The sequence below is a fragment of the Merops nubicus genome, unplaced genomic scaffold, assembly GCF_000691845.1.
Source record: "Merops nubicus isolate BGI_N331 unplaced genomic scaffold, ASM69184v1 Scaffold35447, whole genome shotgun sequence".
In the NCBI taxonomy this organism is placed as follows: Eukaryota; Metazoa; Chordata; class Aves; order Coraciiformes; family Meropidae; genus Merops; species Merops nubicus.
This window is the reverse complement of record NW_008622878.1, coordinates 998-17,969: the sequence shown is the minus strand read 5'-3', so window position 1 is coordinate 17,969 and position 16,972 is coordinate 998. Positions and strand designations below refer to the sequence as shown.

The window sequence follows — 16,972 nt, the reverse complement described above, 5'->3', positions numbered from 1 at the left end:
TCTTGCTTGTGCCGTTCCGTTCGTCCTCTGTGAGGAGGGCTGCTGGAGGCTTGTTTCTCCTCGGGGCTGCTGCTCTTGGGGGGCTACTCTGTTGTGTCTCACGTGTGTATTTTTAGTGGAGCTTAAACCTACCATTGTAGATAGTGAGCCTGCTGCCCCAAGGACCTTACCTTATCTAGAAATAAACGTGGGGTTAAAAAAAACAAAGGCATAAGAAAGCTCTTTTCTGCCTGAAAGGCTGCCTGCTTTTTCCAGTTGTAGTACTAGATCTAATAAAAGCTATTGCCTCTACCTCTGAACTTTATAATGCAAAAAAGTAGCACAGCTGTCAGTGAGACAATCAGTGCGTATCAATCTCTAACTGCCTGCATAAGGAGCCTGATGTAAACTATGACATAATATGATAAGCTGCTGTCTTACTGAATTTCTTATGAGGTTGTAAATGGAATAATAGCGAGGGAGTTAATGCATAGCTTATGTAACCCTCAGTAAACTTGCATGTACTGCTTCTATTTTAAGAGCTCTATTAGCCTAAACTGGATAATATGACAACCTTATTTCTGCAGAAAATTGGACTACATGTGTCCTTGATCAGCAGCCTGAGGGGGTTACATCCTGACAGTAACTTTAAACTGAAGGCTCTTCAAACTGAAAATATGTTCTTATTCATACTGCACCAAGTACACCGGTATCTAAATATTTCTAACATGCTGTCAGCCCACTAAAGACTTGGGCTTCTTCTGTGAGAGTAGGTAGTGGATCTGTGAAAAAGATGTGGTACTGCTTTTTTTTGGGTTGCAGCCTCTGCTTTTGAGCACTTACAGTGTGAAAGAAGGGGAATACATGTGCTGTTTGGGTATGCTTGGTGTCGTGTGGTCTGTGTTGCAATGCTAGAAGCAACCCTTTGCTGCACTCCCCGTGCATCTTATGGTATACTTATGGGTGGTACCCGTGGGAGCTATCAGTAGAAAATGTTAGTGTGGGGTTTTTTGTTCCCTTTCTGTAGAGCTGTTTGTAAGCTATTCTTTGTCAGCAGTGAAGTTTGGAATAGAAAGGTTGGTGGTGTAAGGGCTAAACCAGCTGTTTAACTCTCAGTGCTACTTAAAAAGTAAAATGTAACACTTCTATGCTCTTATGTAGCACTTCTTCATTTTTCCAGAAGAAAATTGCACCTTTCAGAAGTTTCAAAAATATGCAAAACCAGACAGGATAAATGTCAACTTTGACACATACATGGAACAATACTAGATATAAAATGAAGTAAAATATTCAATTGATCTTTCCCCATTCTTAATTTTTGAGTCAGTGACAGCCAAGAAACTTAATCTTCATCCAGTTCCGTACTGTTCCCTTAAGCCCCCCAGAAGGCATTATGAGCATTCTTCTGAGAAGAAACTACACTTCCCTTTGTCAACCAGCAGTAATCCAAGGAATTAAAGCCCTTCTGGTTTGACCTGGTAAAAAATATAGCTCATCACCACAGGAGTGTGACCAGTGATGGCCATTCAGAACTAACAGTGGGGTTTTTTTTTTTTTTTGGCAGCTCACTGAGAGGAGGAGACTGTTTTACATAATTCCAGGTGCTGTTAACAGAATTACAGTAGCCTTTAAAAATAACAATGCATTGGCATAAATTCTTAATGAAATTTCATCACTTTCAGATTTTTTCAAAGGCTACAAGTAGCCTTGGGAGATACTTCTATACTCCTGCTCTACAATTTACAAACAGTAAATTTTTCTTTGCTATGAGAACTGACTTGAGCTGCTTATCAAAGATGAATGTGTGTCTTATAATGTGTAATATTCTAAAATATAAAACATATCTATATATGTTGCACGACCACATTAATTGAATGACAGGGATTAAATTGCTTAGGTCTCACACATTAAAAATGTGCCCGAAGAAGTCTTATTTACCCCTTAGAATGTGGCATTCTGTGGTATAAAAATCTTGAGGAAGGTAGGAAGATATGATGCAGGACATCAACCAACCTAAAATAATAATACATATTAGACACTGTAGATTACCTAAACTGATTTCTTTGGTGCATTCTCTGGATCATAGTATTGGAGAAAGTGGGTTTCCTAATCTTTTTCTGTATCCCCTTAACTCACTGATCCAAAAAAACCCACCTTCGAGTGGATCTGATGTTGAATCTGGAGTCTGTACAAGAAGACAGACTAAGGAGTTGGTTGAGTGGGAGGACAGGAACATCAGCAAGTTCTCAGACTAAAATAGTTAGGAACCCATATTGTTTATAGATAGCACAATGAGGAGTGTGATCTAAGGCTTAAAATCCACAAGTCTTTCTGTTGCCAAAGGACAAGGTAAAGAGCGTTTCCTGCTTATGATGATTGCCATCAGGTAAGGCAAGACCGTGGGGCCCTTCATTGTGTCAAGAAGCACTTGCTTTCCTGACCATAATGCTTTCTGCTATTCCTGGTGTTACTGCATTTAAAAGAATAAATGAAGCACCTACTGGTTAAGCAGTGAAGTAGATCTAAAGTCATAGAGACTAAACAATAGGTGTTCAGAATTCAATCTTGTCTGAGATTATGCCTCGGTGCAAATTTTGAGTTATCAAACTTCAGTGCAGATAAAGTGAATAAGAGGAAAAGCAGCAGCAGCATTTTGCTTTTGGCTCTTGTGTTTACTTCACATACTTCCTTTGATATGTCATCATAAGAAAGATACAGAAAACCCAAAAGATCCTCATGTCTGAAGCTGTAACATTATGGATAAGCTGCAGCCTAGTATGCATGTTGATATGGAGGCTAGCTTGCTGTCTTCCAGCTTTTGAAGGCTTCTTTTACTGTGATTTTTTTTTTTTTAAATGACTTATAGAAGCTCTGGAATTTTTGCCCGAGTGGGTTAATAATAAAATTCTTATATTCCAGTCCCTTTTCATTCAAATGTCTGATCTTGGAAGTGCACTTCTGTTCTGGGTACTACTCCAGCAAATGTGATTAAAACCAAGTGATCTACAGCCATCTTCCATGAACACTCAGAGGAGAAGGTTATCTTGGATTCTGACACCTGTCAGAAGTATCATAGATTCTGCAGCAAGCATGCTTATTTTGTGCACAGCACAAATAAGGACTGATAGCCTTTGGACAACACAGCTTTAATCTTCCCACAGTTTCACTGAATCTATTTACAGGAATTTTTATTTTAAAGCGTCTTGCTGAAGTCATCAACATTTTGTCGTTACTTACACTTTACTCTAGAAAGGCATTAGGAAATGTGATATCTATGTAGCCTCTGAAAAACAAACATATATTGAGTCAAAATAATTCAGGATATTTTTATCTCTTTTTTGATGTTGATTATCTCTTAGTGAAGCTTGGAAGAAATAAAAATATTATTGAGGAAAAGGAAGCCTGGTAGAAGTTGTTTAGCAGATTGTGTCAGTTTAGTCTGTTGACAAATGAAGTGGAAAATTAATTCTTTCATAGAAGCTGTTATCACATGTAAGTCAGCATGCTAAGAAGCAACCACCAAATTCTACTTTTCACATGCACTTGGAATAAATTTATGGCATTGGAATTTGAACAGGTGTTGGATTTGATGTTTGAGGAAACTTGGGCTCTTTCAGCTTTATGGCTAGAATAAGAAAATAAATTTGCTCATATTTGTATCTGCAAATTTTTTTTTAATCTTATGTTCCATTGAATAGCTAGTGTCAAACTGTCTTCGGCTAATATGATAGTTGAAAAGTGTTGTAATGCTGTTCTGCAGATGACTACCGACTGTGTAGTCTAGAAGAGATGCATTGTTCCTATAAACACAGGTGTCGTGTGCTTGAAATGGTGACATCAAGAGCCAGCTGAGAATAAAGAGACGATGGTAACGTAAGTTGCAGACATACACTGCAGACATACACTTTTGGTTTCTGGAGGTACCTTTTATACATTTAGTGTTTGGGTTCTAGACTGATTATTGGCATAAATATGGGTAACGTCCAGAAACTGAAGCAACTGCTTCTTGGTGCTGCATAGCATAAGCACATCGGTAAGATTTTAGAAGCATAGTGCAGGTTGCGGTAGGTATGGTGACTCGCCGTCCGGGCTGTGGGAGGGCTGGAGCGCACGGAAAGGCCCCTGCTGCCACCAGGTGTCAGTGCTCGCGTAGCTAAAGCCGCTCCCTCTGTGCGTCCTCCGAATTTGTGGCTAATGATGCGTCTGGGCTGGCTTTTCTTCTGCGCGGAGCAGCTGCATAGCTAACGGGGCCCTTGTGCAGGTACTAGCTCCTGGTTCGGGGGGTTGGTAGCGTTAGAACTGTGAGTAAGCTGTAAAATCTTGTGCTCAAAAATGGTATTGGATCCAGGCATCCCTAACAACAGCTGATATTTTATAAGAAATGTGACAATTTCATCCTTCCTGCAGTTGAAAGGCCTGTTATGTCTTACATGCTGGAGATGATGTGGCTGATTGAGTGAATATGGGGGAGAGCGTGCTGGGACTGTACCTCTGTCCTCAGCCTGCCTGATCCTTTCCCTTTGACTGCTAACAAGGAAGATCAGGTATGGAGGAGCACAGGCAGATCGGTATTACAGGACCGTTAAGCAACTGCTTTTGATCTGTTTGAAAATGGTCAGTTCTTGTGGAACTTAAACTGGTTGTGACTGGTGGAAGACTCACAGAAAGTAGTACTTCTTTTAGTAGTACCTTCCATATAAACAGAAAATAATCAGTTTTTCTGGGAGAAGCGAGAATCTTCCTCAAGGTATAAATTTATATAGACTTTAAAGTTACAAAATGAGTACTGTCTGGAGGGAAGGACTGTTTATTTAAAAAAAAAAAAAAAAAAACGGCAAAACCTTTTTTTTTCCCCCCTTTCCATTGGGAAGTGGGGTCACAGTGGGAGTTGTGCACCTTATTCCAAAAAAAACCCCAAACCACTTCAAAGGACAGTTGGTTTAAACTCTTGAATCTCCAGAACTGAATTGCAATTGCTTTGAACTTTTGTTCAAGTTGGCTTTGTGTTGTAACTGGTTATTTTGCAAAGGTTTAAATTGAGTAATTTATAATCTTCTGCAGCTATTAATGTCCTTTCTTCCTAAATCTGTGGAAAAAAAGAGGCTGTTGTTATCCAGCATAGCAAATAAAGTAATCTGTTAGAGAAGGTAATACTTTTTTTATATATGAAAAGAGATCCTGTTTCACATGCACTGTGTATTGCATAAGTTTTTTTAATTTAATTGTGGCTGTCATTTAAAAACAAACCTTAAATGCTGAAAGAAAACCATAATGATTTCTTGGTTTTAAAGGCTTCTTTTTTGAGACTACAGAATAATAACTTGATGTGCCAGAACCACTCTGGAGACAAAACTTAAAAGCTGGGGATAGGCATTTGCAGCTCCCATTAAAATCGGGAAATTGCCTGCTTATATATGGGTGGCATTCAGCCCACTGCCTCTTGTTAGGCAATATCAGGAGATCAGTTTGTGAACTATGTGGAACATAGCAGCTCCTTTTTGGAGTATCATGACCATTGTTAGAGATGGTGATACCTTAAGCTCAACTGCAGTTTCTACTTCTTGAAATGGAGCAAAAACTGCTGAGAGCATCTTTCACTACCCAGCAAGTATGGGTAAGATAATAGTAAAAGTGGCTTGTGGCCTTAACTGAGTCTCAAGTTTTTCTTTTTACTTAAATACAGGTTTGTAAGCGAATGGACTTGGTTTGCCAGCGGATGTTAAATCAGGGATTTCTGAAAGTGGAGAGATACCACAACTTGTGTCAAAAGCAAGTTAAAGCTCAGCTTCCAAGGTAGGTGCCAGTAAAATGTAGTTGAATGTAAACGTGCTAGACTCTTTTAAGCAGAAGGTTGACAAGGAATTTCTTGCTGGCTAAGTCTACTTAGATATCTTGAAAACTGAAAGTTGCAAATTGTTTTATACAACAAACTGGAATATTAGAAAGTGTCTCTGATATTTTAAACAGAGAGAAGTGGCTCCTCTATTACTCAACCCTTCTGACAAATCAGGCAAGGATTCCTAGGAATGATTAAATGCCATTCCTTTTCAAGACTGGCTGCCTTTGCTTACTGTATTTGGTTTGTGCAGCAAGGTTTGAGTAGTGGGAACTACAGGGGTGGCTTCTGTGAGAAGCTGCTAGAAGTTCCCCCTGTGTCTGATAGAGCAAATGCCAGCTGGCTTCAAGATGCAACCACTGCTGGCCAAGGCTGAGCCCATCAGTGGTGGTAGCCCCTCTGTGATAACATATTTAAGACAGGGGAAAAGCTACTGCACAAGAGCAATTGCAGCAGAGAGAGGAGTTGGGGGAAACAGCTCTGCAGACACCAAAGACAGAAGAAGAGCAGGAAGGGGGTGCTCCAGGTGGTGGAGTAGAGATTCCACTGCAGTCCATGGTGAGGCAGGCTGTGCCAGTGCAGCCCATGGAGGTTAGGGGTGGAGAGCCCTGTGCCAGAGCGGGTAGATGTGACCAAAGGATGTTGTGACCCCATGGGAAGCCTGCACTGGATTAGGCTCCTGGCAGGACCTGTGGCACCTTGTAGAGAGAGGAGCCCATGCTGGAGCAGGGGAAGGGTGAGGGAGACCTTCCCCTGAGGAGGAAGCAGCAGCAGAAACAACATACTATGAACTGACAACCCCTATTCCACTATCCCTCAGTGCCATTGGCAGGGAGGAGGCAGAGAATTCGGGAGTGAAACCTGAGAAGGGAGGTGTGGGGGGAAGGCGGTGTTAAGATTTGGTTTTGCTTCTCGTTACACCTCACTGATTTGATTGGTAATAAATTAAACTAATTTCTTCAAGTTGAGCCTGTTTTGCCTGTGACAGTAACTGATGACTGTCATTGATAACTGAAGACTCCTCCTCCAGTTGGAGAAGAGTGACAGACTGGCTTTGGTGGGCACCTGCCATCCAGCCAGGGTCAACCCACCACATTTATCTATGACTTCACTTGAAAACTCAAGCTTCTTTCAGTGCTGTGTATTAAACAGGAGAATGGGGGGGGTAGGGAGGGTGTTGACATGTGAGTGTTACTGGGAGATAGTCCAATATATTCTTTTATCCTCTCTCTAGTAAGTGCAGCTGCTGCTGTGTCCTGTCAGATTATCTAGTCAGGGTGAAGGAACTAAATGCTACTTACTGTAAAGGTCCTTTGTCAAAAGAGCTTATATCTCAACCTAAACTTTGTAGCAAGCACTAGTAGTGTATTAAATTTATGTCAATTCCATTGAAGTAATAATTATAGGAATATGAGAGGATAAAAATATTTGCACTGACTGTCTATTGGCAGTTAGTACTGGAAGACTGCTTTTTTAATAGTCCTAAATTATGTATATAGTTTATGAATCACATAAGATGTAGTAATTATTTAGAGAACAAATGATCTAAAAGTGTGTGTGCTATTGCTAGCTGGGTCTCAATCCGTATCAGTTTTTCTTCCCCTAAAGACAGAACTAATATTAGCGGTTACACTTTCAAACCTCAGAGCATTTTAAGGGTGAAATTAACTTGAGTGATTGTTGCAGTTTCACTTTGTTGACTCATTGTTAAATCAGTGTCACTTAATGGTCTGTCTCCTAGGCGGGAGTCTGAGAGGAGAAACCACTCATTAGCTCGTCACGCAGACATCCTTGCTGCTGTGGAAACGAGACTCTCCCTGTTAAATATGACTTTCATGAAGTATGTGGATTCCAACCTCTGTTGCTTCATACCTGGAAAGGTAAAATGTAGACTATAATATGTGAAATTGTATCTGTGTTTAAAAAGTATGATTGTGTAACTTAAACTGGGGCAGCTGGGGCAAATTTATACAATATTCATATACTGAAACTGTTTCCACTACTTGCACGCAAACACACAAGCTAATACTCTGCTATGAAAGGTAGTCTTAAATGAATGAACCAGACTATATCTAAATATTAATTATTATAAACTTGATTTCAGTTTTCCCTTAGATTGTCTCTTAATTTTGATGTTTGACTCGTGGCATATACATCCTGTACAAGCTTTTACAAGAAACATGATATATAGGGTTTAATTCCGAATTTTAACTTTACAAAATAGCTGGAGGCCAGGTCATCAGAAAATACAGTAACTTGGACTACATATAACACTAAGCAGTCGATCAATCAGGAAGATTTTAGGCACCTTTCTTAAGGGTTTGAGTACTTCAGTTTAATTGAATGAATATATTTAGTATGTGAAAACACTGTTCAGCATTACAGTAGATATGCTACTTTTGTACAGTAGATGAAATTAGTTTTAAATGTAGATAGTGTGTTAAATATTAATGCTGCTGAACAATTCTGGTGTTCCAGAATACTACCCCAAGATAAATATAAATTATGCAAGTGAGATGTACTTTGGAGATACCACTGTTTTATAAGATGTGAAAAGAAATGCATAGGGGAATTCACAAAATTGTGTTCTGAGGAAGACCGGTACAGCTCAGGGCTGAAACAGGATCTCTGACCATTAGTCTAATGCTCTATTCATTGGTCTTACCACGTGAGGTTCAGCTCTGTTGGTGTTAATTTTTAATGGGCAGATAACTGAATTGCACTGGGATGAAGGGAAAATTTGGCTCTTGGGTTCAGGTGAAGAATGGCAGGCAGGCGTTTTTACATTCAGTGCAGTCAGATAGGATGTCGACATTAAATGTATTTTTTATCTTGAAGAGAACTTGATTTCTGTACACTCTTGTTATCTTGATAGTTATTTTTAAATTAAGTCATTATAGTTTAATATACTTATCTGACTTTGTTTATTTACCAAGTATTTTAGAAAATGTAATGTGAAGTCAAACTTAAATCCTTCATATATAGTAGATGAAATACTTAAAAGAAAAGTTGCCTTCCTTTTTTGAACAGCAGAAGGAAAGGTACTATGCAGTCTAGACCTGAGCTATTTTCCATGTAAGCAATGATTCATAAGGACCTTGTTTGTATTCTGGTATAACAGCTAAAGAGGTGGGGTTTTTAAATTATTTACTTAGTGTATGAGCTTGGTAGTGCTGCTGCTTTCTCAGCAGAGCTACCAATTCACCAGAAAATCCTATTTAGGTCAAGCAGATTCAAGGCTTAGAGTCCTATTGCAGTCTGTGGTTTCCCACCTGACCTGCCCTTCTGCCCTCAAGAAATTTCATTTGACTTAAACTGCCACAGAATTGTCAGGAAGTTGGTTTGTGTTAGAATATGCAAGTTCTGATTTGAGGCACAGCATACTGTGTAAGGGCTCCTGGTGACAACAGAGTGCTTGCTGCAAGATTTTATTGAGGATGGCAGGAGAATGCTTTAGAGATCTTCTTGCTAGTGGAGTATAATGTGGGTAAAACTAGAGAAGTCTTTTTTGTAAGCTTGTTGCACAATGAGACTTGAGTCTTTTCTAGCTTTTGCAAACTTTTTAGTTAAGCTTCCTTCAGTAAGAAACACAGGATGCAACTGTATTGTCTTATGATTTTAAGTACTTAAGGTCTGTGTTCTTCAGGAGGCACTTCAACCATTCTTAATCTTGTGCAAAATACCTGTATGAGTAATTTTGATACTGAAAGACCAGCACTCCAATCTTGACCTGCCTCAGACTGCAATTCATAGACTAGCGAGACACTTTCCATCTCTCTGTGTCTCTCCTAACCAAAGGGCTTGTCAAGCATGTTCAGAGGGTGCTTATTTTCTCTGCCAGTAGTGGACTGTTTTACAGATTAATTTATTCTGAACTTAATCTGAATTTGCAGTATTTTGGGCGCATTGAAGTAGATTCAGGTAAATATTTACAGCTCTTCAGACTGACATAATATTAATTCTTACTACTCCATTTGTTTCATAACTGGCTGGGGGAGTGACTGCTTTACACTGTGCCTTACAGCGTCTTGCTTCAGGTTGTCCAAAAAGAAATTATGCTCTGCTGAGTATAGATTATGTAACTTAGAAGTCAAGTGTGGATGTAGCAAAACAAAATTCCACACAATGAGCGTTATTTCATGAATTTGAAGAGTTTTGATAGATCAAGCTAATAGCTTCTCTGATATATTGTGAACAGCACTTCATTTCAAAAATCTGGAATGGAGCTAAAGCACACCGTGGTATGCAATAGGTGTGTAGTAAAAGCCCCTGAATATGCCAGAACTTCTAGAATGATCTGAAATAATCTTGCCTTTATCAGAAAATCCTAATTCTTCTTAAATGTTTTAGGTAATAGATGAAATTTATCGTGTGCTAAGGTATGTAAACTCTACAAGAGCTCCTCAGAGAGCTCATGAAGTTCTTCAAGAACTAAGGGACATTTCCTCCATGGCTATGGAATATTTTGATGAGAAGATTGTTCCAATACTGAAAAGAAAGATGCCTGGGTCAGATGTATCGGGACGTCTGATAGGAACTGCCCCAGGTATTAATTCCAATGTATAGTTAAATTTTATTTAGTTTTTCTGTAAAAAAGGAACTTCGCAGCATTCTATCTTTTTGAAGCTCCCACCCTTAAATGTGAGCTTTATTACAGAAATATTGATGATACTTGTTTCTTAAGAATGCTAACTGAAATTAATTTTCTTTGAAATTCAAGGAGCCTTTGTACTACCAAAAGAACAGTCACTTGAATGTATGTTAGAATTATGCATAGTGTGTATTCCTTAAACAAACGCTTTTGTGCCACCAATGAATGAGACTTTATCATTGCACTTGGTTGACATTTGGCACATGAGATGACAACCTGATGCCTTTTTACTTTTAGGACAATCAGCAAATGAATTACACTAAGCTGTTGTAGAGCGTAGAGAGCTAGAACATCACTTGTATGTGTTTTTTTTATTTTTCTGGAGAACTAATATGTACAAAACAAACAAATTACTTAGGGGTAATAGTGAAAAGGCAATTAAATAACAGTCTATAAATGAAAAATTAAACCCATTCTTCCATATACTGTCAGACTTTCCAGAACTTTTGTGAACCAAAGTCTAAGGTAGTTGCCTCATTTAGGGGCCAAAAGCAGAAGGTTAGCAGAACTGTAACATTTTTCCCTATGCTGAACAGCTTCACATTTCTTAGAAACTGTGAAATTAACTCTGTGAAAAGATGATAGTTTAAAAAAACAAACAACACAAAGCCCCACCATCTTAAAAGCAATAGGGCCTAACTGTAGGAGATGGATATTGTTTCTGTTATATCCTATCCATCCTTCTAGCCTTAAGTGTGTATACAAGCTCTTAATTATATCCTGTTAATGATGCCTCAGTTCCATTGAGTCTGTTGGCTGGGGAAGTATTGCTCAAAACCATAGCTGATGTCAATTGGCTTTTCAAGGCCAAGGTTTTATGCAGCATAAAAATGCCTTTTATTGTGTTGAGGGCAGTGCATAACCTAACTAATGACAACCCTTTAGTGTCACATAACTGTTGGTATGCTGACATTTGAAAGAACAAAAAAAAAAAAAAAAAAAGGAGAATGACTGTTCTAAGGTGTTGCAGACTGTTCTGTCTTTGTAGCACTGAGAAACTGCATCTTACTTGCACAACATTGCTAGGAGAGTAAAATGATAGACAGTGATAGATATATTTTATGGTAGAAAAAGTTAAACAAATTATACTGTAGCTGTTAGTCTCCTTAATTTGCAGGAACTTTATTAAAAGCAACATTACCAAGCTCAAATTCCAGTATGGTTTTAGTACTTAGGAAGACAGATTCTAAGGAAAATAAATTCCTTTCTTCTAAAATGTAAGTTAAACCAAAATATCTTGTTAAGCCCCAAACCACAAAACTTTAAAACTTTAGCTGTCCACAGCTAAGACAGCAGAACTGTACTGTTCTATTGGAATATATTTATTTAATGTAACTATTCTGTAATGAGTAATTTGTAGACATGTTGTGGGTTTTTGACTTGACATCTGTGACACTAATTCTAGAGGATAACATAATATCTCTAACGTAATTTTTGATACAGCTAAAAGGAGCGGGGCTTATGTACCAACAATGAATGATGATATCTAAGCATTTTAAATTTAGTCGTGCTCTGAGATACCCTATGCTCTTGTTAGATGCTTAAATAACTGTACATCCGTTCACGTGTTCCCATAACTTGCAAGCAGCATTCAGATCCATGTTTGGGGAGCAGGGATAAGCAAATGTGAAACTGGGATGCAATTTCTACCTTTGTCTTAAAATTGTAGAGGATTAACCACTTTTTTTTTTCTGAAGTTCCAGGGCCTTCTGCAGCACTGACAACAATGCAGCTGTTCTCCAAGCAGAACCCTTCAAGACAGGAGGTCACCAAACTCCAGCAGCAAGTAAAAGCCAACAGCACAGGCTTCACAGCACTAAAACGGGAAATCTCGGAGCTTCGCATCAAAATGCAAGAGCAACAGAAACAGCTCCAAGATCAAGATCAGAAACTGCTTGAGCAAACCCAAATCATAGGTGAACAGAATGCCCGATTGGCTGAGCTTGAACGCAAGCTGCGAGAGGTGATGGAGAGTACAGTAGGGAACTCTTCAGGTTCTGGCTCAAATGAACAATCTCCTAGGAAACGGAGGAAGGCTGTTGAATCCACAGACTGTCCTAGGAAATCTAAACGCCTTCGAAACAGAAAATAACTTGGGAGTCAATAGCACCTTCAGGAGGATACACTGCTTTAGTAGCCCAAGCAGGTCTGCTTGTTTGGATACTGTGACTAGCTTCATGGTGTCACTTAGGCTGCTGGCTCTTCAAAACGCCACTTAGACTCAAACAGTAAATTTCTTTCATTGAGACTTTACCCCTGCTTTCTGTATGGGTGGGCCTAATGCACAGAATCTTTAAGATTTGCAATAGTTACATACTAACCAGACCTGCTCTCTTCTGTTTTGAAAGGTTAATCTTTTCTGTGCAGATGTGTTTAAAGTAAACTTATTTGTGTTTATGCATATGTTCACATAAAATCTTAAATAAATTCAGTCTTAACTGACTAAAACATGAAGCGTAAAAACAGATGTCCTGTTCACTTGAAGGAAAGATCCACTTTAAAAATCTTGTTTTAGAGGACTTGACTCTTTTTGTTACAAGTGACCTTGCCTGGAACGTCTGAAAAGTAGTTAATACTTTTTTTGGGATCTCTGTAATGAGTAAAACTGATTTCTTAAGCTACAGTATTGGCTATATATTTTTGTAAACTTATGAGGAAGGGCCTTCTATCCAGTTTTCACATGCACACACCCTGGTTCTAGGTCTTGGGAGCCATATTCTCCATTTGCATGGATAGATGCATGTACCGCTTCGTCAGCCTGCTAAAGGCACTTGCCTGAAATTGTTCTGAACTCTGGGAGAGAGCAGAGACCTGTCAAGCAGTTTCTTTGCTCCTCAGCCATAACTTAGCATCTGCTTTCAGCACAGCTGCTTTCTTACAATAAGGTGCTCTTCAGAAGCTAGTTGCAGGAGAGTTTGAAGCCAGGCTGTCTGCCTCTTTCACTGCCTGTAAATTGCAGGTATTCTTAGCCAAAGCTGGAGAATTTGAGAAGCTGCCTACACAGCGCTTTATTCATAGGCCAACATCAATAAGTGTCAGACAAACTGTCCCTGCGGTAACGAAGCTCAGGGGGACATCGTTTGAATTAAATGCTGTATTATGGAAAAACTTCAATTATTTTGTGTGTATGTGTGCGGGGTGGGGTGGGATGGAAATTTCTCTGTAACACTGACAATATTCTAAGCTTTCCTTACCCTGAAAGGTAATTTGCTTCAGACAAAGCTTTAATTTCTTTTGCACTTCTGTTTTGAGCTTGTAACTGGAAAAGCATGTCTTGCACTGTTCAGTCTCTCTGGTCACTTTAACAACCTCAGAGTTGTGTACAGTGATTTTTTTTTTTTCCCTCATCTGTATATTTTTGGAATCTTTATACAAATACCATTGTCCTTGGTTTTGTTTTAATGTACTAAACTATGTAGCTTTATCATTTGACTTATGTTTTCTTTTTTGATCAGCTGTTGCTTTGGGTTTAGGTGGTACTGAATCCAGCCTGGTGTGGCACTGAAAATGCAAATGCTGTATTTGTAGCTGTTCAAAATCATTATATTCTTACAACGGGTTAAAGTGCAAATTCTCTTACTTTTTGTATGGCTATCAGCATACTATAGTGTTTTTGTTTAAATTGCCAAACAAATCAGAAATTACCTGGTCAAGTATTACATAATCGGGGAAGTGTGACTTTTTTCCCTGAAACTTCAGCAACAATTCTTTATCTTTAACACATACTAGCTCATATCAGAAGTAACGTTGCAAATGCCTAATTTTTGGCAAACATTTAATTTTCAATTAAACTTGCTGGATACTTTGAGTCTTCTGAAAACCAGCATGGTTAAAGTTACCTAGGGGAAAGGTTAAATGGCTAATGGAGCATTTGCTATTACTGGTCTTCCAAGGCTCAGAATTGTTTTACTGTTAAAGATCTCTTTAAGATGGATATCTGCTGTTCAGTTTAAAAATACTGGCATAAATTTCTTTTAAAAAAAATAATAATTTTGAGTCAAAGGGTCAGTACAATAGCTATAATTGTGTATCACTTCATACAAATTCATTTAATGGTTATTCATGATGTCAAATTTATGTCATGGTCTAATTAACAGATATTTGTGGTTAAATACTTCTAAACAAGTATAAACCTGTGAACTGCATTTACTGATATGGCTTATTCATCCATCTCAGTATCTTTAGTTTCTTTTCTCATTTCTAGAAGATGCGAACAATTCCCTCCCCTTTAACAATATACAAATAGTTTGAGGTTATTGGAGGGTGCTATTTATTTATATGTTGGTGAATCTCTAGCTGTGTGTAAACTGAGCTGGAAAGAACAACAACAGCCTATTGTTACATGAAACATTCTCCGTGAATGGTGCCAACTTGGAACCTTCAATTCAAGGAAGTATCACATGCTGCAAGTTTGCAGGTGCATCCTGATGCTCTGCATACTACCCAGGGTAGTAGCAGTGAACGAGGCCCATGAAACTTCAGGGGGCTGAGGAGATGGTTACAAGCAAGCTATGAGAAATGTCCCAACAGAGGTACACTACTATTTTGTTTTCATTTCCCAAGGAAGGAGACATCAGTAGCAGACCGCTCTCAGACGGGAATATACACCAGTCGTGTAGATGGAACGTAGAGAGCTGAACTAAATAGCTTAGAAGTTAATATTCCAGCTATTTTCTCTGACACCACCTTGTCTCTTTTTGAAAAGGGTGCATTTTGCAATGTACGTACAAGCTGATAAAAGTGATTTAGTTTTCCTTCAGGCTGTTTAACTGAATTTCTGTGTGAGTTTACGTCAATTGGTGTATCTGCCTTGAAAGTACAGCGTAAGTAGTGATTAGCAAGTGTTTAATCTGCTCAAGGAGAACCTCAAACTAGTGAGAGTGAGATGCAGTTTACAAAGTTACATGAAAAACCATTTTATTTGCAGTCAAGTGATCAGTTTTAGTACGTGTAGTAAGGGCTGAATACAGCTGAGGGTTGAAAGAAAAAGTCGTAGCAAGTGTCTCTTAAAATTAATTTCTTAAAATATCTTAAACCTTCTGATGGTGGCTTCCCTTCTTTTTGAGCTTTGTTTCTAAAAACAGCAGCTTGCTCTGTAGACTACTTTTTGTTTTCCCTAGTAAGGTTGGGGATGTTTTTCAAATTTGTGTACCTAGTGAACATGGTGCAAGTGATATCAGAAGATCCCAAAGTGGTACTTTGAGGGAAAAGCCGTTTGCAAGCAGCTCTTGCTCCTCCAATTGAACAACCTGTATGTAAATGTAGTGTGCAAGCACCTTTTAAACGAGGGCTAATGGATGTCGTAGGTGGAAGCCTTGAGGGAAGACAGACTACCTGCTTAGCAGGATAAATGTCTCAGATTAAAGAAGAGATAGAAACCGAAGTTAACTTCTTCAATCCCTGATGCACTCAGCATAGCGCATCAATCACAGTAGTTCGTTAATGCTATGAGGATACCTTCATATGATTTCTTATCATAAAAAAGCCTGTATTGAACAGAAACTTAGTTGCTTTTACTGACGTCTTTTAACAGTTAATTGTAGGAAGAATTCAAGATTGACCAAGGAATTTTCAACATCAAGAGCCCCTTGGAAATAGGATGACATAGGGTATAGTTAAATATGTATTCAGAAAGGAATCCATGATTGCCTTTTCCAGTCATTTTTAAGACAGTAATTGGCAAATTACAGTGAAAGATTGTTAGTTCATATGTAAATTTAGTTTGGAGTATTTTATAGCAATGTGTCTGCTGGTTGTGAACTATTCTGGTACTCTCCAGTTGCATTCCTGTGCTACTCTGCACCACACCTGGACCTGCCCGCTTGTCCGCGTGCTCTCCACGCATCAGTTGTGCTTACTGCAGCTCACCTTCCCGGTTGGATGGGGATGTGCTGCCAGCTTGGGTTTCCCTGTAACTCAACACTCTGGGGTTTTTCTTTTAGCTTTGTGCCAGCTGATCACACGCTGGGTACTGGATCTCTTTGCAAACCAGCAGACCCATTCATTCTTTTGGCAGGATCCTTCCCATGGAGGAGGTCTTTAGCACAGTGATGGATAGCAGTGCTAATATTTGAACTACAACAAGAAGAGAACATTTTCAGAAACGTTGCGTACAGTGTTTAGAGGGTGCTTGTGACCCTGGCAATTTTGCAGTCGGCTTCTGTACTGGTAACTCAAAAACACACTTCCTGGTTTATCATGGAGCAGTCACTGAGCAACTGAATATCCCTCACAAGGACAAAATGCCTTGATGAAATCTAAACACCTGTTTTACCTTTTACGCTGCACTGGTCCTCACAAAGTCTCCAAAATTCAGATTGTGTGACCAAGAAGGGAAAAGCTGTGAATCAACTCTTCCATCTCTCCACTTTTTTTTCCTCCACTTCCTTTTTTCACTTCTAATTCACCCAATTCGCACATTAAAAATGCATGTAAATAAAAATATTCACTAAGCTGTTTTATAGATCCTGTGTTTTGTCTGTTACTTTAGATTGTAACGTTTTTAA

General features: G+C 38.9%; 1 protein-coding gene across 1 annotated transcript; it reads left to right on the top strand.

Annotated features, from left to right (window-relative positions):
- Window positions 1-5,662: 5,662 nt before the first annotated feature.
- FBXO28 (F-box protein 28) lies at window positions 5,663-12,908 on the top strand (the record flags this gene model as incomplete). The annotated part of the gene is made up of 4 exons (XM_008944939.1): window positions 5,663-5,772; window positions 7,557-7,695; window positions 10,166-10,361; window positions 12,164-12,908. Coding segments are annotated over 4 exons (840 nt in total), but the record flags the coding sequence as incomplete, so codon positions are not given.
- Between the last annotated feature and the right edge of the window lie 4,064 nt (window positions 12,909-16,972).